The 25433-nt window shown below is 39.1% G+C and overlaps 1 protein-coding gene across 2 annotated transcripts in view; it reads right to left on the bottom strand.

The window, feature by feature from the left end:
• The window catches only part of PLEKHM1 (pleckstrin homology and RUN domain containing M1), a 38914-nt gene that overhangs the window by 11238 nt on the left and 2243 nt on the right, over positions 1 to 25433 (bottom strand). Inside the window, exons 2-8 of one of the 2 annotated variants that reach the window (XM_074261016.1) lie at positions 16326 to 16519; positions 14643 to 14890; positions 13054 to 13677; positions 10948 to 11236; positions 8896 to 9160; positions 6962 to 7879; positions 3033 to 3178 (exon numbers count right to left, since the gene is read on the bottom strand). In XM_074261016.1, coding sequence (XP_074117117.1) covers positions 3033 to 3178; positions 6962 to 7879; positions 8896 to 9160; positions 10948 to 11236; positions 13054 to 13677; positions 14643 to 14890; positions 16326 to 16373 — 2538 coding nt within the window. In that variant the 5' untranslated portion in view covers positions 16374 to 16519. The remainder of the gene's footprint in view (positions 1 to 3032; positions 3179 to 6961; positions 7880 to 8895; positions 9161 to 10947; positions 11237 to 13053; positions 13678 to 14642; positions 14891 to 16325; positions 16520 to 25433) is intronic. The other variant, XM_074261017.1, reaches the window with a different exon arrangement.

Here is a 25433-nt window from a genome sequence, read left to right as displayed (position 1 = left end):
CCAATACAGACACAACAGCAAGTTGATGAAGGCAGCAAGGGGCATCCATGGCTCTGGTGGACCTCCTCCCCTGCCCCCTTTCTAGGGTTCCTGTACTTCCAGGTTTCTTCTAAGCCCCATTCTTCCTGACTAATGGAAATCAATCTTTCAGCAAGCATTCCTTTTCTATCCTGACTTGGGAGACAAAATGGCCAGAGGTACTTCTGACCAGGGGAAGGATTAGATCAGTCACAGCCAAAGAGTTTGCTTCTTTCTTCTCTCCGGTGTGCATGAATAGCCTCTGGCTCTGCTAAAGGATTTTCATGTTCATCATCACAATAAAGTCTTACAAAAATGAATGTTGAAAATTATATTTACATCTATTTGAAAAATAAAATTTTATTGAAAAAAACAAAACAAAACAAAAAATGACTGCCTCTTTGAAGGCTAAGCACTTACTTTTAATACTAAGCCCATAGTCTAACACATCCTCAGGAATGCTACTCCAGAGGATTACCCTGAATAGATGGTGCCTTGATTTTAACAGATGAGACGGGCAAATTAATAAAACATTTTTCTTCTTTATCGTGACAATCTGCTATTCTTCTGTGTGTCAAACATCAGCTGGACTAGGCTTGTTCTTTTAGGAGCAAAAAAATAGAATGATGACAAAGAAAATAAAATCCTCCAAGACAAGGAACTTACTATTTGCAATTTTTGTCTTTTTTGGTCAATGGGCATTCACCTCCTTAGATGAATCTAGAAAAAACATTAATTTTCCTACCACAATAGTGAGGTGAAAAACAACAACCACCATAACATCTCATGTCCCCTACAGGATGCTTCTTGCCTGGCTGAGCTGCCAAGCACACTATGCCAAAATCTCAATCAGATGCAACTGAAATGACATTGCACTAACCCAAATCAATACTACACATGAAATGCACCCTGCCCCTCCAAGCTCAGCACTCAGAGGAAGAAAGAATAGCAGATTTAGAAGAATCTTGGACTCTTCTAGAAATATAGGCTAGAGAACCTCTGCCAGAAGGCTGTTTGTTGCCTACATTAATATTTAAAGGACACACTCAATTTCAGGCAATATTTATGTTAATAATTTTAGCAATTTTTTCCCCTCCATTCAGGTTTCTAAAAATCAATCCATAGAATGTAGTTTAAGAATGCCTTCTTTACCCACTTTCATTTGGGGACAAACAACATGCTTTTGTTCCTGTTGTTTTCTTATGTTTGCAGTGAGTTCCTTCTTTTCCTCTTTTTAGCTGTGGACCTATTCCTTAAAGACCCATCTCAAAAATAATCTTCCTCATGAGGTCTCCCCAAGAGAGAGTCCTCTAAAACATCACATGGCATTTTGCACCTTTTCTCATTTTTCTACATATTAACTGTATTTCTTCTTTACCCTTATCATTTTGATTCAGACAACTGAAAACTATGTTCTTTAAAGTTACCAGAGATACTGAAACTACCAAATCAAATGTCTTCCTCTGAAACCTCATTGTCCTTGACTTCTCTGCCAATACTTGACTGGATATTCTCAAATCTCCTTGTCTGACCATTACAGTATGTCTTCTTGCATCTTAATCCATATTATGTCCCCTAATTGTACTCCGGAGGATCTGTCCTGGGCTCTTTTATCTTTTCTTTCTCATCTTTTCTCTCTTGTTTCGGTAACCTCAACTCCCACAGAGACAATCCTCTCCATGCTGATGACTCCCAGATCCACGGATTTAATCCTCATCTCTCTCCTGAGTTCTAAGCCCATATCCCTACTACCCCTTAGGCATTTGGATGTCTTGGAGGTGTCTCAAACTCAACATTTACAATTTGGAAGTCATTCTATTCCTAGAATCCATCTTTTTTCCAGACTTCCCTTTTTCTGTTAACTATAGCATTATCCTCTAGCTACTCAATTTGCAATTCAAGGTATAGACTTATCTTTTCTCTCCCCATAAACTCAATCAGTTAACAAATCTTGTCATTTCTACCTCCACCACCTCTCTTGCATCTGACCCATTCTATCTTTATTCTCACTTCTCATCTTTCACTTTATCCCTGCTTTTAAGCTTCTTCAATCCATCCTGCTCCCCCTGCTGCCAAATCTCACTGCTTGCTCAAATTCCAATGGTTACCTATTACCTGTAAGACAAAATATGAACTACTCTGTGTGATATTTAAAATTCTCTACAATCTAGCCTCCAACTTATGTTTCCAGTCTTGGAATCTATTACTACTCCCTTTTATACACCATATGGTCCAGTCACATTGCCCTTCTGGCTCCTCATACACAATCCTCTATCTCTTCTCTCCGGGGCCCTTGTCTATTCTCGAACCTGGGTATTCTCTCCTCACCTTCACCTCTTAGAAATCTTTATTTTCTTCAAATCTCAGCTAGAGTATCACCTTCTAAGAGGTCTTTCCTGAACTTCTCTTCCCCTCTCCTGTCCCCCAGGTGCTAATGAATTTCTTCTCACTCACACAAGTATCTCTTTTGCACATAAATGTACTTATATACTTTTCTTGACTGGATTATAAATTCCTATTGGGGGGCAGCTAGGTGGCTCAGTGGACAGAGCACCAACCCTGAAGTCAGGAGGACCTGAGTTAAAATCTGACCTCAGATACTTAACTCTACCTGTTTGTATGATCCTGGGCAAGTCACTTAACCCCAATTGCCTCAGCAAAAAAAAAAAAAAATAAATAAAATAAAAAATAAAATTAAACTCCTATTGGGGCAGGGCAGTACATTTGCTGTATTAGCTGCTGATGTGAATGTTAATTTGACTCCATCTCCACGACAGTGGGTTAGGGTTAGAAACATAATTTGTGCCATGGGACAGAGGTTTCCTCTAAGTGAATCACAGTACCTGGAGTTGGAAGGCCTGAACCTACAACTTTATCTCTGTACTTGCACCACCTGAGCTAGCTTTAGGTGAACAGAACAGAGGTAATACAATTACCCAGCAAAGCCAGTCTGAGTTTTCCTGAGGTTTCCAAAGAAACCATGAGGTCTTTTAGAGCCTGTCCAAAGCACTTACGGTGCGTTTAGTGAGGTCCCAGTTGTGGATGAGCCTGGCTGGAATCACTGAACTGTCATCCTGGTGGCAGATATCACAGTAATAGAGGCCAGAGAAGGCACAGAGCTTGGGTCTCACAAATGAGAATCCAATCTGTCTGGAGCAGCCTGGAGAGTTGGAAGGGAGACTATGAGAGGGTGAGCATCAGCCAGAATACCCATAACCATCTCTTTCTATTCCAAACCTTTCTCCCTAATCCCCAACACTGATGCCAGTCTCACTTAACCCGTGGGCCTTTCTACATCTGACAGTACTTCTTCTGAAGCAAAAGACAATGGTTACAATGTCAAGTTGAACACAGATTGATTCAGAAAGATTTCTGACCAAGTTAGATAACTGTGGTCCACAGGAGCAATAAAAGAGAAATTGGTGAGAGAGCCCAGGCCCAGAGAAGCCACAAAAGGACTAAACTCCACATAGTCAACCCCATCACTAGTCCAGCACTTCCCGCTCATGGGTAAACAGACCCTTCAAGCCCTGTCCTAACATTTCCAGCTCTGGACACTTAGGAGGAGGTGGGACCAGTAGGTACAGTTACTCCAAGCAGAAAAAAGTTCTCACCCTAAGACTCCATGTCTGCATATGAAAAAGGAGGGATTTATTGGTTGACCCCCCTAAGGAGTCTTCTATCTCATATTGAGACTACCCTTCATCCTATCTCATGAGTCATCCCTTCTAACAAAGCCTTTAAAAAAGAAAAAACAAAACAAAACAAAATAGTTCATCAAAACCACTTAAACATAACTATATCTGACAGTATTCCATACCCACCATCTCCAACTCCACTCCAACAAAGGAGTAGGGTGGGATGGAAGTGCGTTATTTTAACTCTTTAGTACCTAAGCTCAGTTATTACAATTCAATAGTTGAACTCTCTAATAGGTTATGTTCAAATAATACTGGAGTCCTCCCCAATGCAGGCTTCTCCACATTCCTCTTTAAATACAAAGGAAACATGCCAGCTAATCAATAGAGTGTTTAAGGAGCATTCTAGAGGAGTTCAGATCCTGAATCCGAGAGGAAAGGGAGGTGGCCAGTCTTTACCCAAGAAGATTTTACAATCTAATGGGGTGGGGAGGAGATGAGAGTACAATAAAAAGGCTAGTATGAGGGCTGTATTAGGTTGGGATATGGAAATAGATAACAGAAAACTTTCTGGAGGAGATAAATCCCATGAGTGATAGAAGAATCTAGTGGTAGATAATCAAAGGTAATTCTAGATTTGAAGAATTTGAGGAAAGGTTTGCAGATCTCTTAGTTTCTTCAATAGCAAGATAACAAAGCTACAAGATTTTTTCCCCCATCATCTTGATGAAAGGAAATGAGAAATGGGAAAAATAACTGGGGAAATTTGATAAATGGTGGAAGCTAATCAGTGGTAATGGGTAAGAGTGGATAGACTCAATGGGACTAGAGTAGAAATCTTTAGATTGAGGAACTATTTGATCCGGATGATAACAAGGAACTGGGGGGGGGGGGGGGGGGACAGGGTCAAATGTTTAAAACATGATAGGGAAGCCTTTCTTAGATGTATAATGAAGGAAAGGCTAGGTAGAAAGGCCTGGAAAGCTGTATGTCTGCAGTAAAGAGATCGAGGTAATTCAGACAAGTTTTGAAAAGGGAGTGACAGAAGGTGTAGGTCTAAATAATGTGAAGGACAAAAGAGGAACATGAATAGGGCAGGAAAGGATGAGCTGGCATGAGGAAAACTTTAAAGTTATGCCTGATTCATTCAACCTGTGATCCCTCTTCTCTCTCAGACCACAGACCTTCCCTTAGATGGAACAATAACCACTGGAGAACTTGTGGTGAAAATGCCTAAAACTGCTTGTCCTGAGAATGTTATAGTACTATCATTCCTGGGTCAGAGTTTTAGTCCTAATTCTATCAGTAATTCCAAATGTGAATTTAAACAAATCAGAGTCTCTTTGGGCATGGGTCTCCTTTGTAAAATGAAAAGCTTGGGCTGACTGATTCAAAGTTCCTTTTCAGCTCTAGCATTCTAAGACTTGAAGAATCTTACAAAGACTACTCTGCAGAATCAAATTCATTCCAAATATTTAAATGTACCAAATCTCCAGGCCTCTCAGCAACCTTTTACTGAAGGGTACTAAGCAGAGACAACATTGTGCCTCCCTGCTATCTGAAGCCCAATTTTCCCTCACACATTATACAATTCCTAGATAGGATAAGGGAAGGAACTCTGATTTAATCAGTGTGGGGAAATTCCTTTCACCAATGCAAATCACAATCATAATGAGTTAGTGCTTCCCAAGTTCTAGGGAATTACCTAGACAAAGAAATTCAATGACTTGTCCAGGATCCAGCTGCTAAGTGTCAAACTGATCTTCCTAACTGAAAGTTCAACACTGTATCCATAATGTCCAGCTACTGCTATGCATTTAATAAACTGAGAATATGGAAGAGATATAAAAGATATTACTGTTGCACTAAACTGGGTAGGTTCTGTAGGAAATGAATGGCAACCTTTGGAAAAAGATATGTTGATTTCCTGAAATCCTGACAGGTTGACATCCCAAATCTTATTCTTTACCCCATCTCCACTATATTCTTTTCCATCACAACTCAGCCACAGACAAAAATGATCATACTCTTGATCTTGTCCACACTATACCACCACCCAATACCTCCATCTTTGAGAATTCTACCTTTACTTAATAAACTCTTCCCTTTGTCCATACAGTGACTCCAATCCCTTGAAGTCTCAGTTCTGTCCCAAGCCATTTCCTTGCATTTTCTACTTTTTTCCCTATCTTGAACCCCATGGTGAACCAGTTCATTTCTCATTACTCTCTTCTCAAGTCTCTAGTTCCATGACTATATCACTGCTTAAGCCCTGAGATTCCAGCCAAGTCTCAGTTCTCAAAGGTTCTTCCCTTTTACCTGTGTCTTCCCACCATCTGTTGTCTTCACTCCTACACACATCTGTCTCATAGTAGGTCCTTACTAAATGTTTCCCGACTAAGTCTTAAATGATGTGTTCTCCCACACTATTTCCCCCCCACCTTGTCCTTCAAATGGGAGCTGAAGTGGAATTTGGGTAGGTGGTAGGACTTTTCAAGAAGCTTCTTACTAAACTGTCTTTGACCACTGTTCCTTCTCTTATTCTGTCCTCTTGAGGCCCATGGCCCTCAATCATGTGCTAATCATAGGACTAACTCCCTTAGTCCTAACATTCTGTTATTTAGTTACCATTTATCCAACTGAATCAGGTTCCTTCCTTCACTTTAAATGACATTAAAAAAAAAAATCTTTCAAACATGTTCTATTCTTTGGTATCTTTAAAATATTAACTTTTCACTGAGGAGTATAAATTGATGGACATGTGTGTTGGGAGTGGGTGGATTAGAGAACAAAGTTCAGGATGGGATGCAACACTTTTAAATAAAACAGAATAATGAAGGAGGAGAGGGAATGCAGTTTGGTTCCCGAAAGTGATGAGATGAGAAGGCAGCTAGGTAGCGCAGTGGATAGAGCACCAGCCTTGAATTCAGGAGGACCCGAGTTCAAATATGATCTCAGACACTTAACACTTCCTAGCTGTGTGACCCTGGGCAAGTCACTTAACCCCAGCCTCAGGGGGAAAAAAAAGTGATGAGATGAGGATAGCTCAAAACAGAGTGCCATCCATTTCTGATAGCAGCTGAGACCTCTACTGAGTTAAGAGGGAAAAGAGTCATGAATTGATAGCAAGGAAGAGGGAAAGAACAAAAAAGAGCACACCGGGCAGGAAAGGCCTTCATGACGCCACAAAGGAAAAAATCAAGAGAGCAATTTCCAAAGAGATAATTCACATTGTTCATCTTGACTCCATCAATAATGAAACACTGTATTTAGAGGGTGCTCTCTGCACCTAGATTCACTCATACCTGCACAAAAGAAGCTCTGGGAATCCAGTCCTTTTTCTGTGGGGATGGCCACCAGGTACTGCAACAGGAAACCATTTTTCCCTGTTGTATACTTCAAGATTTCTTGGGAATTTTCATCTAGACTTCCACCAAGGGTCAATGCCTCTTCTGCTGTTTCCAGGTAAGATGTTAAGACTTTTCGTACAAGCTCTCTCCAGGCTGTTGCCTCCTCTGCATTTTGGGCCTTTAGTTTCAAAGTAGCTTTGGCTGTGATAATTTTAAAGAAAGCTGGGCTTCCTAGACTTGTGTCAGGGAGAATATCTCGGATTGTCTCAATTCCATGGCTATCACTTAATATCTTTTCCTTGTTTCTCATTTTGAAACATTTTAGAGATTCTAAAGACAAGGAAAAAATTAAGGGAGTCCAGGTCTTCTCTGTATGCATATAAAGAATGGATTCTTTAATAGCATCTAGTTCAGGCATCAGTGGAAACGGCCAATCAAAATGGCCACCCAAAGATGCTTCCTCCTGGAAGGCTGAGATAGGTTGGCTAAAGAAACTTCCCTGGGGGTGCTCCAGCTCTTCCAATGGGTCTGGGGGCTGGAGGGTTTCCCATTCTTGCTCTTGTTGAGGCCGGCATTTCTGCAGTGCTTCATGCAGCCGGTCCAACCAATCTTCAGCCTCATCCTGGCAGGGAGCACGCAGGGTCAGCTTCTTATTGGAGAATACCACCTCAAAGCGCCCGTCACTCTGGGCTGGCCCCACAGACTCACATCGAAGAAGGGAACAGTTCTCCACACACTCACGGTCCTCATCATTCAGATACAGGCGGAACTCAAGTGGGGCCAGCTCACAGAAAAACTCCTTCCAGATGCCCATGGCCCCACGTCGTTCCAGAGTGCCCAGCTTTATGAGGCCCCGGAATGGGTTGTAGAGCCCTACAAAGAGATTTCAAAAAATTATACGGTTTCTTATTCTCAAAGTAAAAAACAGATACTCCCAAAGGACGAGGAGGACAATCTGAGGAATAAATTATTATAGCTAAAGGGTACTTGGCTCAAGAAACATGACTCATTAAAATGTATGGTCATGGGGGGGGGGGGGGGGGGGGGCGCGCGTGCGCGCACACATGCCCGTGCAAGACTAGTGTAAAAACAAGTTTCAACTCAGGGGCTAAGCATGGAGCAACTTCTGTGAAGTGGGAAGGGCACAGTAGTAGAGACTAATTACACTCAAAAGCCCAGAGCAAAATCCAGGGACTAGAAGATATTTAATGTAAAGACAAATGAAGAATGTTTTATTTCAGAGCTCTACATGCTATTTCCAAAGCCAGGTAGTATTCAACCTAGCCAAACATTTTCTATTAGATCACAGGAAAGAGTGAGAATATAGGAAGAAATATTTACTCACTTTTTAAGGAGACTATCCAAACTTATAAATACAATAGGTTATGATGACTTTAAAATGACATCTGATAGTCCCAAATATGGAAGGATTATCCTGCTATAAAAGAGCTAACAAAGGATGCTAAACATTAACAGAATGCTAGAAGTCCTTAACAAGACTGTTAAATCTTTAGAAAGAATAACAAAGATACTTGGAGTTTTGAAAGGAATCTTGAGCTACTGATAACAAGTCACAGACTTATTTTATAAAGAACGGCAGCACACATTTCTCTAATGTGTGACTCTTAAGTCCAAGGGAACCAATCTCCTTCAGAATGGCTATCAAAAATATTCCTATCCTGAGCAATTCCTTTAAATATGTCTTTAAATTGGTTTGCTGTATGATTTAATTATAGTTTTTAATGTTTTATACTAGCATTTCCTTCCCACCTCTTTGAGGGGAACACATTTAATAATTAACAGGAACCAGGATTCAGACGATAGAAATATCTACTGTTACACACAGCACAGAGGACTCTAGCTTAAGAAATACGGCAGCCTATGCATACCTATCTGTCTTCGATGGACCACCCAGAAGTGTTTGTACTCTGGATCAGAGATTGGCTTGGTTGGCCGAGCTTCCAAGGAAGACATACAAGCTTGATCTGAGGGGCCCATAATGTGGTTCTTCACTGGTTCTTCAGAAGCAAGACTGTGGATGTCAGAAGGTCTTGTCTCTGGGGTCCCTCCCCCAGAGAGATCTGAAGCACTATCTGGGACTCTCTCAGGGGAAGGCCGATAGAAATCATCTTCTGAGATCCAGCTTTTGCTTTCCTGTTTTGTTAAGAGATGATTAAGAAATACTGCATGAGAAATAATATTATAAATAATTTTGAGAAAAGAGGCTCTGGATTCTAGTCCTGCCTCTGAAATATCCTGGTTGTGTGACCCTGAGGTCAGAGTGAATAAGTAATTCTTGTTAACAGCACAAGCTTTTCAACTCCCAGGACCAGGAAGAATAGTATAAACCTTGCCCTCCTTAAAGTCTTTCCTATCAGGCAGGGTCTTCTCAAAAGGAAGAGGAAAGTAGCATTTCCTTGAGATAGGAAGTACAGCTTTCCTATACTTGCTACATAGGTGCCAGTTTATACACAGCAGCATTCCTAGGTCAAACAAATATATGGGGGACCAATTTCTAAAAAATGTGGTAAGAACATCCCAATAACTATTAAAGTAACAATCCCTCCAGATTCAGGGAATATAGTATGGACCTAGTCAGTACTAACGGGCTTGATAGAAATGTTTATCCTGACTGTCAAAGTATAATGTAATTAGGTTAAGACATTTAATACTAAGTCCAAGAGGCTAAAATAAGTGAAGTTGCTAAGCTTTTTGAGAGAAAACCTGTTGCTATAGATAGCAATATCATAGATAGGATCAGTGGTACTGATGCTTCAGGCAGCATGAAAAGTGGCAAGTTGTTTTGTTTTTTTTTTTCTTCTGCACTGGGACAAGCAAAACTTGCTGTTTATCTCCTGATTCTAATGCCATAGTTATCAGTCAAATCAGAAAGCTTAATTTCTTATTTCTTTCACCATCTTGTGTGCAGATCCCTGGCTCTGGCCTATTGATAGACAAATCCCTCCGTGCTTTTATGATTCCTAAATATGAAAAAATATCAACATCCAGAACATGACCTTCATTTCCATTACTTTTCAGCAATCAAAGGAACTATTCAAAACATAGCAACCTGGACAGTACACTCACATGCAACTGTCTCAGACCAGATGGGAAGATCATAAAATATGACCTCTTAGGTCTCTTTATGGCTTCAAAATTACATGAACCTATGACTATGGATTTAATATCTCTATCTTGTTTTAGTTTGTGGTCTTTGTATACATGTAACATGTGTATTAATATATGTGTGCAGCATACATGCATGCATATAACATATGTACATAACACAAGTTATGTAACAAATGTATATCTAATATATTTTTATACAATAACTGTTAGAGAAAAGGGATAGTGAAGTAATCAATGAAGAAACACTGATTAAGTATAATGTACCAGGAACCATGTTAACTGCTAGAAATACAACTGATAGGTAGCAACAGTCCCTGTCCTCAAGGAGTTCACATTCTAAGAAGACAACACATTAGTGAGCACATATAAGAGCAGATGAATAGGGGAACCAGATAAGGTGTATCCTCCACTTCTCACCATGGAAGGGGTGATCCGAGCAGAAGGAAGGCAAGGTGAAGAAGTTTGGTATTAAAAGCATTTGAGGCTGGGGGTAGGAGTGGGAGTTAGGAAGGAAAAAGCTAGGACAAAGGCATGGAGACAGGAGACTGAGTGCTATATACAAGTAATAGCAAGTGAGACAATGTGGCTGCATCTTAAAGTGAAGAAAGAACAGCAAAGTGGAAGAAAAGTGAAAAGGTGGAAAGGGACCAGGCTATAAGAGTAACCAAAGGACTTTCTATTTTACCCATGAGATAATAGGGAGCCATAAGAGTTTATTAGTCTTAGAGAATATCCCAAGCAGCCTTTCACCAGGATCAATTACTGGCTAGTCGGTAAGTTAGTGACTCAAGATAACAATCTGCAACACTTACTGGAGAGGGTGCGGATGAAGCAAGGTAATAATCTATTTCTGAGCTGTCGTGCTCCTGGCTTGTCTCCTGGCCATTGGATACACAGGATGTATGTGTCTCATCCTTAGGACTATGAAGCTGCAGGGATGAACTCCTGCCTGCATGATCAATGTCAATCAAAAAGGTCTGAGGCAACCTCAGGGCACTTGAAACTAAGGATATTGGCACCTGCTTGTGGGTGATATCCAAAGGGCATCTTGGGGCAGTAAGTAGTGCTGCAGATCCATCCAAATGCAGATGTGCTGTAGTGCTAAGGATGGGAGAAGAAAAGAGTACCAAATTAACCTGTGCTTTGCTAAATTTAAAACAAAAAAATCCCACAGACTGGTATGTGAAAAGTTATCAGCTGATAGATTAAAAAGACCACAATCAAATTCTCCTAAGTACCCTTTTTATTTGCCATTCACACATATTGCACCTCTTCCACACAGTTTTTTCAGTATGCTATATAATTCTTTTCCAGGAGTTAGATCAGAGGCTATGGAAAGGTGGAAGAAGGAATGGTGAGAACAAAGTACAATGCATGTAAGGAGCAGTGGGAAATGAGGGGTAGGTATCCACCTTTTACTAAAAGTCTTACTAGACCCAAACCCCAGGTGTCAGGGACCAGAGTCTAGGAGTATGGTGCTTATTAGCTTCTGAGCTCCACAACCTTGGGCACTGGAGAGCTCACTAAGGCTTTTCCTCAAGGATAATCATTTACTCCAAATATTATCTACTGGAAAATAAAAGGGCAAAGTAATCACTAATGGAGAAAAATATGCTCCATAGTAATGAGTTTAGAAAGCTAGGGTACCACTGTACAATTAAAAAACAAAAAAATGAAGGCTCCACAGAGATTGTTGCTGCTCTTAAACTCTGTATTCAAGAGATGTGTAATAGGCTCTGGAGATATTTCCATGGGTTTCTAAGCAATGGCAGAGACATGGTACCTTTTGTACCACTAAAAGCAACAGAGTAGCAGGACAGAGAAAAGAGGATAGAAGGAGTGGGGGCTCTGAAATGAGTAAATCAATTGGGATTGGAATGTGGGAATTTGCTAAAAACAAAGAAACCTTTCCCTCCCTAGAAATTCTGAGACAGGAGGTCTGTGGCAACAATACATAACCACAATTATTAATACAAATACTGAAGAATCAAATCTGAAAATTAGGGATACTCTAATATGAAGCTAGGACAAGAGAGATTCCAGGTCTGCTTCTGGGCTATCTAAAATTAACAAAATAAAAAGCAGATCCCTTAACTGAGATAGAAATATAAAGAAAAAAAGGTATTTTAAATTAAAGTAATATTTTTAGCTCTAACATTTTATTTCCAAAAACAATCTTTAGAAATGCCAAACTTGTAACTTGGAGTTAGTCAAAAATGAAAATAACATCATTGTTGTAATAAAGACCAGAATATTTAGCAATTGATAGCATTTCTATACTGTCAGTCCCAGAGTGAGGCCTTCTTCTATCCCTAAAAAGGGCAACTTTTCCACAACTGGTAGTCTAGCTCAAGGTTCTCAGATATGTATCCTAATCTCCTTAAAAGTCAACAGCATTATAGAAAGGAGTATCTGTTTGGTTTTTAGCACTGAGCTTCCAAATAAAGTGTTAACTCAAAGGCCTGGAAAACATCAACCACAAGTCTGGCTAAAAAGTTGACAAAGAGAAGGATGACTGCTTCTATAAGAAGAAATGAAGGCTTGTAATATAATGGGAGGAAGAAACAGTAAGGCAGATTAAGCAGACTTTGTTAATTGGCATCTATGGAGGTTAACTTTTTTTGTTCATTAGTTCAAAGAAAGTTATTCAGACCAATATTTGAGATGCTTATCTCCACCATGAGAACTCCTACCCCCTTCAAAAGCTAGCAGGCAGGCCTTTCTGGAGACCCAGTCCCTCACTGCACCCTCTTCCCCCTCTTGTTTTTGATCTTTCCTCTTATCACTGTCTGTACCCAAAAGTTAGAGATCATCGATTCAGCCCCCTATGGGACAATATTTCTTGAAAAAATGATGCCACAGTATAATGCTGAGTAGTTTCCATCCAAGGCATGATGTGTGAATAAATGAATACTTACTCTTGCAAAGACCTGTCTGAATCAAAGGTATTCGCAGTCCCTAGGTCTGAGTCACAGGACATGGGATCCTCAGAGCGGGCAGGGCTCCTGGCACCATTCTCTTGAAGGAGGCAACTGTCTGAATTCAGGCTGCAGGATAACTGAGAGGAGCTGGCTGTGTTGAGGCTGAGAGAGGACGAAGTAAGCTTCATACCACATCTAATCTTACTGCTTGAGTGCTGGACCTCAATATCCTCAGAACCTGAAGACTGGGAAATGGAATCCAGGGACTTCTTCCGGTGCAATTCTGCACCTCCAGGAGGAGAATCCAGCTCTGACAGTGGACAAAGGCCAGACAATGCCAGTGGTGTGATGGTCCACTCATTTAAGATGGCAGACTTATAGGAGAGTTCAAAGGACAAGGAAGTCAATCCTTGTAATAAGCTGAGGAAGATCTCACTTTCCTCAGGGTCTAATAGCAAGGCCGTTGACTGATAGTACTTACAAAGCTGCGACTTCTCTTGTAGAAGCAATTTAAGGTAGCACTCCATCAGCCCATCATTCAGAGCCAGCCGCAGCCAGGCCCTGCAACGACCAACATCTGTATTGATGAAGGTCAAATGCTCTAAATCAGTGATTGTGTTTCTAGAAAATAAGGAAAAAGTTCATTTCAAACAACTCAATCGGAGCACAAATAAAAATAATACAATTTTATAGACTAAGCAATAAATGCACTCGTAGAATTACTCAAACAGGCAGAAAAGAAACAGGTTTCCTAAGTATTTCTAAGAGAATAAAATCTAACCTGGGGGCCTGTCGTTCATGCAAAAACAAACAAAAAACCCCAAAACAAACACACTACCTATTACATGGAAGGTACACATTGATGGATACATCATAATCCTTGCCCTCAAATATCTTAGTCTAGGTGAGGTAAAATATGTACAAATATCTATAATACAGAGCAATATGAATTAAAGTGAAGAATTTAAATGTTGTAAGAAAACAGGATTGTTTCAAAAGGGGATTAGTATTTCTAAACATAAGGTACTGTGCTGAGGGATAGAATTATAACTAGAGCATTCTTCTGTATCCTATACCTATGCAGCACTTAGCACAGTGCTTTATACATAAAAACATCCAATAAATACCTCATTAACGAATACCCCACATCCAACACCTAATAGATAATTTAGCTGTTAAGTGTATCCTCAAAACACTGGTTTCTTGATTCACAGTAGCTTTCCAGTTCACTCAGATTCCTGTTCCACTGTTTTTTACAATGCATAAAGCCTGAGAATGTTTCCCAGAAAGGTACCACTCTTTATGCCTATTATTTTATTTGTAGATATGTATTAATATCACTCTGACAGTCCCTTTTCTTTTTTATTTTAATTGTTTTTTATTTACCAGATATATGCAGGGGCAATTTTACAACATTCACAATTGCCAACCCTTTGTTCTAATTTTTCCCCTTCCTCCCAAGATGGCAGGTTGACCAATACATGCCAAATATGCCAGAGTATAACTCAAATATAATACATGCATACATGACAGTCCCTTTTCAAAGAGAAATGCATTTAAGTGCTGTTGTGCTAAAGTGCTCCAACCTGTGAGTAATGGTTTTCAGGAGAGGCCAGAAAGCTGGCTGAGGCAGAGGGGTCTGGCCACCTTTTTTCTTCCTCTTTCCTCCAGCGTCAGCCTTGATGTACTTGGCTTGCAGGCCGTGGATGAACACGGCCTCCAGGGCACTGCACATGATGTTGGCTTCTCCATCCTCGCTGGTAACCACAGCATCAGAGGCCGCATACTGTTTCTGCAATGCCTTCACAGACCCCACCAGCTTCTTCTTAATCACCTGGAAAGCAGCCAGCATGCCACAAACCTTTAGAAAACCATCCCTTGGTGGCCCTCCAAGATCTCTCACTTAATCAAATGCTTCCAAAACAAGTACCCGTCTGCACCACTGAGCACTCTGTAAACCTTACAACACAGACAAGCATCTGTAACCTTAAAAAAGCACTTCTGCTCCAGGTGACCTTAACATTTCCCTCATTCTGGGTTTCCATCTCTTCATTTTCCAAAATTAACATGAGCTCACACCTGTGGAATCACAGATTCTGTGGTAGAAGAGAACCATCTATTTTAATCCTCCCCCCATTTTAATAATGAACAAGCCAAGATTCAGAAAGGCTAAATATCACACAAGAAACAAATCCTGAAAAATAACTCAAATCTACGTATTACTTTCATGTTTACAAAGGATTTTTCCCACACTGATTCTGAGAGTCATGAGTACTGGGACTCAGGGGTGGGACATCCCAGCTCCTTGGTATCAGAGATGGGATTAGAACTACGGTTTCATAACTAAGGCCAGTGTTTCATTTCTCCCAATGTGTTTGCACAAGAAACACCCATTCCCATGTACCTTGCTAAGAGCCCAGCTTCACCCTGAGATTCCAAACAATGCCAAGGTCTTGATGGGGAGCCCACATGGGAGAGAGATGGCCTTGATACCCATCCTGAATAGACTGAGCCCCTAAATCAGTGCATGAGCTCAGGAGAAGCCTACCGGAAATTAGACAGGAGGCACAGCAAGCAATCACATAGAACATGTAAGAAAACAGCATTCCCCCACCATCATATATCTCAACTTCTGTTGGGATTCAGTCTAGTAGTTACTGCTTTTAATGACTTTTCCTCCCTCCATAGGATCAAGCTTGAGACCTGAGCCCAGATGAACCCAAGAATCTAGCCGGGCCAATGTTTTTTACATGCAAGAGAAATAAAAGGGGATGATCATGGAGGTGGATAATTAACTTGAAGAGGAAAATGGGAGCAACTATTTTAAAGTCAAGATTACTTTAAAAAGCAAACCACCTGAAAATCCTTAACTTATTTCTATTTATCATAGATTGATAGTGACAGGGTAAGAATTTTCCATGGGGCTCAGACAACAATAACTGGGCAATCCTTCACAGTTAGGTTCAGATGGTGGCTCTTTTTTTGAAAATGAAATATGCCTGCTCATTTCCATAAGAAATTATTGTAGCTTTACTAGAAGAAACCTAATTAGATGCCCAAACTATCCCACACTGATTCTGAGAGTCATGAGTACTGGGGCTCAGGGGAGGGACATCCAGGCTACTTGGTATCAGAGATGGGATTAGAACTACAGTTTCATAACTAAGGCCAGTGCTTCATTTCTCCCAATGTGTTTGCACAAGAAACACCCATTCCCATGTACCTGCCCAGTTTCCACCTCTTCTTTTCTATCTCAGCAGCTCACTTACCGGAATAGGTGCTTTAGGGTCTAGCCCGTTTTCCACAGTTGAAAGCATCTTCCCTCCTCCAGCAATTCACTTAGATCATCACATGATAGCTATGGCACAAAAGAGCATCCATAACACATAGTGAACTCAGCTTCTCATTTCCTTGTCCTTCTCTTCCCATGGTTCTCTTCCTTTCTTGCGATTCCCCAATGTACCTACCGGGGGAAGCCTGAAGTTAACAAAACATGTTCTTTTGAAAAAGAGAAGTGAAAATGGAAGAGAGGAAATGAGAGGGAAAAGGCTCTGGGAGATGAAGAGACCTATTCAATACCAATAATCCAGCTCTAGGGACAGTAGGGTGGTAACTTTTGTTCTGCCTCTAAGGATAACTAGGAATCTTGTAGGATCAGAAAGGAGTCAAAAACCTATTTCACTTGAATCATGAAATTTCAAGTTGGAAGGAAATTTCCATCCAAATTTAATCACAAAGCTGAGGTCAGGAAGGATGTTACCATGACAGCAAGTAATAAAGAACATGGGAGTGACCCAATAATTGAGAATCCACATTCTAAGGCAGTGTACAATGCAGGCTGAGCACTGCAATAGCTTGTTTTGGCTTTTTTTTTTCTTTTTTATTGGCTCAACAGAGTCAAAACAATTAGTTCAGTGGTATTATTGATTTTGGTCTCCTTCAAGATGAGTGCTCATTTTTAAAGTATAAATTTTCTTTTTTAAACTTTCTGCTGTGCCCCTTTTCCTATCATCCCACTCTCAATCAATCAGCAGACCTCATTGTTAGCACAAGTCCATGAAAACCATATTTCCAACCGCTGGTGAGAGAAAGATCACCTGAAGACAGGACAATGATATCACGTTATCTGGTTTTCCCCATGAAGAGAAATTCATGGCCCACATTCTGAGGATGGCTGATAGGTAGCCCATCATCCCCATGGCAATCAACTCAAAAGAATATCTCTAGTGTGCCAATTATAGACAATAAATTGTGAGGGATAAAAAGACATGGTGACACCTACAGTCAAAAACCTTACCATCTAGATGGAAAGATAAAACAGAACATATTAAATAACAATAGACTTAAGACAGTAATACAAGAAATGATAAAAGCACATGATTAAGTGTCAAATTAATGAGTAATAAGGTAAATCGTTACTAAAAGAATACAGAAGAGATCATTTCAGGTTTGAGTGGTTTGGAAAAGCTTTAAAGAAGAGGTATTATTGAGCATGGTGGCTCATGCCTGAATCCTTACTCCTGGGAAGGCCTTGTGACCGCCCATCAGGGATTCTCCCTAAGTTCCACCCCACTACAGGGAGTTCCAGGAACAGGATGCTTCCATATTGCTTATGGAGGGACAAACTAATCCAGAAATAGCCACAAATCAAAGTTTCTGAGAGGCTCTCTATTATTATTCCCACAGCAATCAAATCAAAGCCCATATCTGTTGTGTACCAATTACCTATAATAAATGTGGGAGACAAAAGACTTTAATGGTACCTGGCCTCAAGAAACTTACCATCCACCTGAAAATACCAACAGAAATATAAAATATAAAAGAAATATAAAATAACAGAAAACAAGGCAACAACACAAGGAATAATAAAAGTGGAACCAGGCCTGTGATATCATACTTCCAAGCCTGGACAAGAGAGACTTGGCCAAAAGAAAAAGTGGGAAAGTGAGAGAGCAAGAAAAAAGAAATTGAATTCAGGCTTACCCTAAAGAACTACACAGCCTTATATATTTGTATTATAAATTAAATTTGGTTGAAATGAAATAGTGTCCAGAGAGGAACGCTGGAATATAAATCTGGAAAGTGTAGACTATGGAAGCAAATACTGTCACTATCTGGAGATACTCATGAGTGAGGAACAAGAATCCTGCTTTACCACTGGAGGCTCTTTTATGATGAACATCTCTATGTCACTAGTCTTAATGTTATGCCATGGTCTCCTTGAAAACATCCTACTCAGTTACTCTGCCTCAAAACCCCAGGCTATGATCATTTCCTCTTAGATCATAGCCTGGGGTTTTGGGGCAGAGTAACTGAGTAGGATGTCTTCAAGGAGACTATGGCATAACATTAACACCACCACCAGGACCTCCTGAATCCTTCTACCCATGTTCACAATTACCATATCCTCAGCTATCACTTGGGGAACTAGAGAACATCTGGCCTTCACTCCTAGTTCTTCTCTTAGTTGGTAACTAAAGACAGGAAAAAGAAAGCTGCCACGGGTAAGCATTTTGCTACAGTTAACCATTACAGGTTGTCCCTAAAATTACTCTTAAAAATCAAACTGTCTTTGGATAGTCAGCTCCACCATATTGTTACTTAGGGCCAACAACAATTCTGATGCTGAAAGATATCTTTTTCATTATTGGTGCCCAAACCTTCCAACTCTACATGCCATGTCTTTGGTGTCATCTTGTTGCCCAGGGACCCTAACAACTCTACCTTCCTTAGGGTTCATGCTTCAGAATTATTTGTCTTTCAAAACTCATTCCCTCAAGACCATGACTTTCTCCAGATTTTACCTAATGACAGGTAAATATTTAATAATAGGCTCACTTATCATCACCCCTTTATGAGGACTCGGGGTTTTCATTTTTGTAGTGATTGAATTTCAGATATTTCTATCTGTAGGGTATATTGCTATTTGGAGGTAGGGATAATCTTCCCTTCTCAAATCATATTTCAGCCAACTTTTCCAGCCCTGCTGTCCCCTCTAAATCCTTTTCACACAATTGTCAAACCACAGTAATTTAGGAATGTGAATTACAGATTTTCTTAAGAGAGAAATTCAGTTTTATTAATTTAAAATAATGTGACTCAAACTACTAATTGCTAAGAATTATAATGCTAATTTTGCTTTAACAAAGAGATAAGATTCTAGAATTAATAAACTAATTACAAATTTGGTTCTAAGGTAGTTTTAAAAGTGTTTAGAAATTGTTCTCTTGGAAAATTCCATTCATTTAGTTACAAAATATATAAAATATCTAAGAGTCAAACTCAAGATTTACATATAATAGAATTATTCCAAACTTTACCAAAATAAGGAAGTTAAATTGGAAACTTTTTCATCATTCATGTTTAGACTCTGACAACCCAATAAAAATGATATCACTATAATAAGTTTCTTTATAGAATTAAAATAACAAAATTTATTTTGGGGAACAAAAGATTAGAATCTCAAGGGGACTAAAAATGCAGAAATAACGGGGATACAGCATTACTACATTTCAAACTATATTTATAAACCAACAATATTTAAACTATTTGGTATTGGCCTAAAAAAGTAGATGAGCGAAAATGACTAAAGAATCAGAACCTAGAAGTAATTATACACAATCTGTGAAATAGATGTAATAAACCTAAGAACATAATATATTGGAAGAAGAATTTTAAACTGCTGGGAAAATTAGAAAACAATTTCGCAGGGTTCTTAACCAAATATGAGGTAATGAGGTAATTATGAGATAAAATGAACGGTTTTGACAACATGAAATTTTAAAAAACTGTTGAATTATTAGAGACAGTGGAACTAAAATAGGAAAAACTGCTAGAGATGGGGGAAAAAAAAAACTATTTAAAGATTAAAAGAAAGTCTGATATCCAAGATAGAGGCAGTCTAGTTGAATGGATAGAAAGCTGGCCTCAGGAAGACTCTTAAGTCAAGGAATCTTGCCTATGACAGTAATGGTTACTGGACCACTAATAAGTTGTCTGACTTCTCAGTGCTTCAAAAATCTAAGATTTTAAGTTATAGGGGAGTTGGTGAAAGGAGTTTCTATACAGATGATGAAACTGACATACTATTGTCCCCAGCAAGCCCCTAGATATATAGAGTGAACTGACACAATAGCCTCAATAGATTAAAGTGCTCAGAGTGATGGGGGTGAACACTGAAAGTGTCCTCCTTGACTTTTGGAGGGAAGCAATGGGGTGAACTCTGAAACTCTCCTCTGCCAGAGACCCCCACTTTTCCGGGCAGTTAAGTATCTCATTCAGTTGGAGAGGCTTGAAACTCCAAGATAAGTACTCTTTTCAACTGGAAATCTAGGTCTGGGGGCAGTGACAACATTGAGGGATCCTCATTCCATTTTGAATGGAAGCTCTAAAGGACAATTTTGAACTCCAAATCTCTGAAATAGGATTATGCTTGGCCAATGAAGTCTCTTGGCAAAGCTGCCAACCAGGACTCCTGCCTGCTATAAAGACATTCTCTTCTTAGTGATAACCTTTGTTATTTCTCTGACAGGACCTTTTGCCACTAAGAAGTCTGTCTTCCTAGCAAAGCTGACTTCTCAGTGCTAATAAAAATCCCTTTTCTTGTCACATTCAGATTTCAGGTTCATGAATTCTTTCACATTGGACCTGCACCAACCAGAGGGGATTCTCATACCTCAATTCTCTACCAGTAGACCTGCATCAAGAGCATGTGAACAATTTATGAATTATCAATAATCATACAAAAATAATTCATGTTATAAGAAAAATGCAAATTAAAAATCAGGTTTCACCTCATGCCTATCAAATTGGCAAAGACAACAAAAGAAATAATCAATGTTTGATGGATTGTAGGAAGATAGGTACATAAACATGCTGTGATTAGTACTGTGAATTGATTCAATCACTCTGCCAAAAAAATTGGGAATTATCTCACTACAAGGCATATATCCAAAGTTTTTAAGGGTTCTCTTCTATGCCAAATACTCATAGCATCACTTGTTTTTCTGTGTGATAGCAAAAAAACTGGAAACGAGGTAGATGTCCATCAGCTAGGGAATGGCTGACCAAATCATGGTATATGAATGGAATGGATGAAGACTGCAAACACTTGTATTCTTTTTTTTTTTTTTTTTTAATCTCTTAATTTTTTTTTTTTTCATTTTATTTTCAGAGATTACAAGAAATACCTGCTTTGTTGGCAGTGGAAGGAGAAGAGAAGTAGTAGAGACTGATTGATCCTTGTGATCTTGGATCACAACTTTTCTGTGCCTCAGTTCCTTTAATTTTCTTTCTTTTTTTTTAATTATATATATTTTTAATAATATTATCCCTTGTATTCATTTATCTAAATTATCCCCCCCCTTCCTCTACTCCCTCCCCCCGATGACCGGCAATCCCATATATTTTACATGTGTTACAATATAACCTAGATACAATACATGTGTGTAAATACCATTTTCTTGTTGCACAATAAGCATTAGATTCTGAAGGTACATGTAACCTGGGCAGACAGACATTAGTGCTAACAATTTACATTCACTTCCCAGTGTTTCCTCTCTGGGTGTAGCTACCTCTGTCCATCATTGATCAACTGGAAGTGAGTTGGCTCTTCTTTATGTTGAAGATTTCCACTTCCATCAGAATGCATCCTCATACAGTATTGTAAACACTTGTATTCTTAAGAAAGTTTCTTAAACTGTAGTTTACCACCCAATATGGGGTCTCACACCTGAATGTGGAGATCACAAAATTATGATTTATTATTAAATAATGTTTGATTTGTATGCCTCTTATATACCTATATACCTAGCCACATAAAAATTCTACGTAAATGGAAAGTTTAAAAAGCCCTGATCCAATACAAAGTGAATTAAATAAAACCAGAGACTATATTTTATGCAATTATCACAGTTAAAAAAAAAAAAAAAAAAAAAAAAAAACCACAACAGAAGATGGTATTGATTTTAATGAAGACTATATGAACCAGAAAACATGATAAAATTCACTTCTCTCTTGTAGAAGGTGGGGGTGGGAAGGAGACAGGCTACAAGTGTGACTGTTACACATTTCTCAGATGGATACGTGGTCTTGTGGCTTTAGTATTCCCCCCCCATCCTCTCACTACTTGTGAGGTAGATCTAACCAACAGTACAATAAAAATAAGGCACAGCAGACTGAGGAAAAACAACAAGCCTAATTCATTCCCAAAGGGAACTAGGAGAAGTGTATATGCTGAGGGAATAGGAGAAACAATGAAAACAAAGAAAATGCAGAGATTTTGCAAATCATAGCAGTATTTAGTACATGCATGAAAATCCCCAGCCAAATGCTGCACCAGCTTACTTCCTCCTTTCCTAAAAGCAGCACCATAAAAGCTAGAGGCTTTTACATTATTTAATTATTAACAGTTAAGACAAACCCAGATGGGAGGCATAAATATCTATATTTTTTTAAAAGAACTCTATTAACATTTGCACAACAGAAATGAAACCACAGACATATGTCTTAGCACTATTTTTTGGAATTACCTGCATAACTTCCTTCCCAAGATATCAAAAATCATTCACCTACTCCACCTTTATTCTAACCAAACTCTGGGTAGAGTAGAAATAAGCTTGTTAAAGACTTATTATAGTCTCCTAAAGAATCCCTAGAGAAGAGGGAATAGACTATGGTAGGGTATAGAAAAGGATATGTAGATTTATGGTTGTAGAGCAAGGTGTGTAGATTAACGGGAATGGGAGAGGGAGAGAAAAGGTGAGGGGAGAAGATAAGGGAGAGATCCATGGGTGGATGGATGAGGTTAAGTAATAATTAGTTAAGGAGCAGAATTAAAGTTAAAGAGTTAGCCGGAATAAGAAATAAAAATAAAATAAAAAGAACAGCCCAAAACAAAAGAATAACCTACAAGGAAGCAAAGGAAAAAAAATGGACATAATGAATATCTCTTCTATTATTATACATGCTTTCTTGAAATGGAAATGTATTGTTACATATTCTGAATCCTCCCTGATGTTCTGCTGGGCATACGACTGTAATGCTGGAGAAACTGAGCAAGATAGAGATTAAAGAACAATTTAATAATTCCTTAAATGGGGAGAGATTTACTGGGATCAAATGGATCCATGGTTTGGTCCCAGGACTGAATGAGACTATCATCTCCAAGAATCCAGCAGTGAATGTCAGATACAAGTTTCTTTTATAGGGCAACAAGAATGGTGACACGATGGGAGAGGTACCTAGAAGAGGAGAGGCACCTAGGATGACATAATGGGAGGTACAGGAGAGGCTCCAGATAATCTAATGATGTTTAAAATGGATTAAGACCTTTATCTCATCAAACATTAAGAGGGAATAAGTATAGCCTAAAGTCTAAGATATAAGTCCTTTATCCTACCAAACATTAAAGAGGGAATGGTTATAACTTGAGGCAGAGTAACTAAATAGGACAATTAGGGAAACTGGGTCTGGACATTATAATAGAGGCAATTTCTACTCTCTAGATGAAATTTCTCAACCATCCAATATACATACAGGCAATTCCTAAACAACAGTCTGGAATGCAGTTATTATACCAATACATGAGTCATTTTTTTTTCTGTTGGAAAATAATGTCCAAGTTATCTAATGATTCAGAGCCCAGAAAGGCAGCTGATCTTCCAGACATGTGAGCACCCAGTGAGCAGATGTGCTTCCACCTTAAAGAAATGACCCTAGATCAGCCTCCTTCCTGGCTCAGAGTCAGGTGCTCTTGAGTCCCTTCTCCATACTGTTGGAATCTCTAGTTTTCTTGATGCTGAAGAGCCAAAGAACGAATAGCATTTTCATGTGATATCCAATACAAGTTAGCAAAATTTGTTTTGCTGTCCTCTCACTTCTTCACCAACTCTTTTAGCAGGTGCCTAACTTGTGACTTATTCTTACAGAAATTTGCTTTTAAAAGATCAGTGTTAAAATGTTAGTTTATAGGATTTTGCATTTGAAAGGAGTAATTTGGAAATCTCAATTCTTTCAAAGGAATAAAATTATCATGGTAAGTGAAAAAAGATGGGGAGTCAAGGTAAGGAACCAAAGTGGCCAACAAATAAAACTCGGATTCTTATTCCAAATACTCAGAAGACACAATCTGTTTTAAGTGGCAAAGTGTACTTGTTAAGTTGCCACCATTTTTTCTTTTTAACTCTAATTTCTAGCCACTTCAGGGCTCCCCTATCAGATCTGAAATCATTATGTTCCCTATGACATCTGATGAAAGGGGAAAAAAATAACCCAAACTTAAACCTCACAAAAAGAGCTTCTCTCTAGCAGTCTATGGCAATATAAGCTTCCATCTGCACAAGAGACTAATTTATAGTATGAACTACATATGTCACTGTCCTTTGTATTCATCATTTCCCCTAATGAATAGTTAGACTCATTTCTATTCATTACCAGGTTGGCAGGTAGTTGATACTGGGAGAAGACTAATTTATTATGTCAGAATGACCAGGTCAATAAGGCACCTAAAAATCACTCCTGTGAACTGTAGATATGTCTTCAGATACAGCATTAGAGTAGTCCTTCCGTGTATCATCCAGATGTCAAGTCAATAGGAAGTGACAATGTAGTTTGCTGCCCCAGGCAGGGTACATGACACATGTTTCATGCAAAATATTCTGATGACACCTGCCATTACAGTGATTGAGACAAGCGATAATTTAGCCAGAAACACAAATACTAGGACCAAGTAGAAGAGAACTGATAGATTGAACCCTAAAGCCAGTGTCCAGCTATAGAAATTCTTTGAACCTAATCACATAGAGAGCAAACTTCAGGGATCAGAGCAAGTTGATAAGTGTGCTGGGATAAACATTAGTTGAGAATGTAGGGAAATCAGGAAGTTTATCAAAGAGAGAAAGAGGAAGGCAAGACTTTGCAGGCCTAACTGCTAGACTGACAAAATGGGGCAAGATGGGAATCCCTTAGGTTAAAAGGTCTAGGCCAGCAATCACATAAACTGATTATCTTTTTATTTATTTTGAATAAACTTCTATAATGTCCTTGTTGTCTCCTTCATTAGAAATTAAATTTTTGTTTAAAAAGAATTTTTTTATTCTTTATATTTATATCCACACTAACTAGCAATAGGAATTTAATAAACACTTGTAACTGACCAATTGATCTGACATAGAGGTGGAAGGAGAGTCAACAGATTCAGTCAGTACTGGCTAAGAAGCCCTAAGTGATGGGTCTTGGAGAAAGTGATGTGAAATTCAGGTGTTACCCAAGAACAGAGCAAGGTAAGAGATGGGGAGTTTGTGGGTCAGACTGGAAGGAGTGAGCTCATATTCCCCAAATCATTCAACTGAAACTGCCCTCTCTGAAGTTCTGATGCT

Source organism: Sminthopsis crassicaudata, chromosome 4 (assembly GCF_048593235.1).
Source record: "Sminthopsis crassicaudata isolate SCR6 chromosome 4, ASM4859323v1, whole genome shotgun sequence".
NCBI lineage: Eukaryota > Metazoa > Chordata > Mammalia > Dasyuromorphia > Dasyuridae > Sminthopsis > Sminthopsis crassicaudata.
Note: the sequence above shows the minus strand (reverse complement) of the source record. Positions and strands in the feature narration are given on the sequence as shown.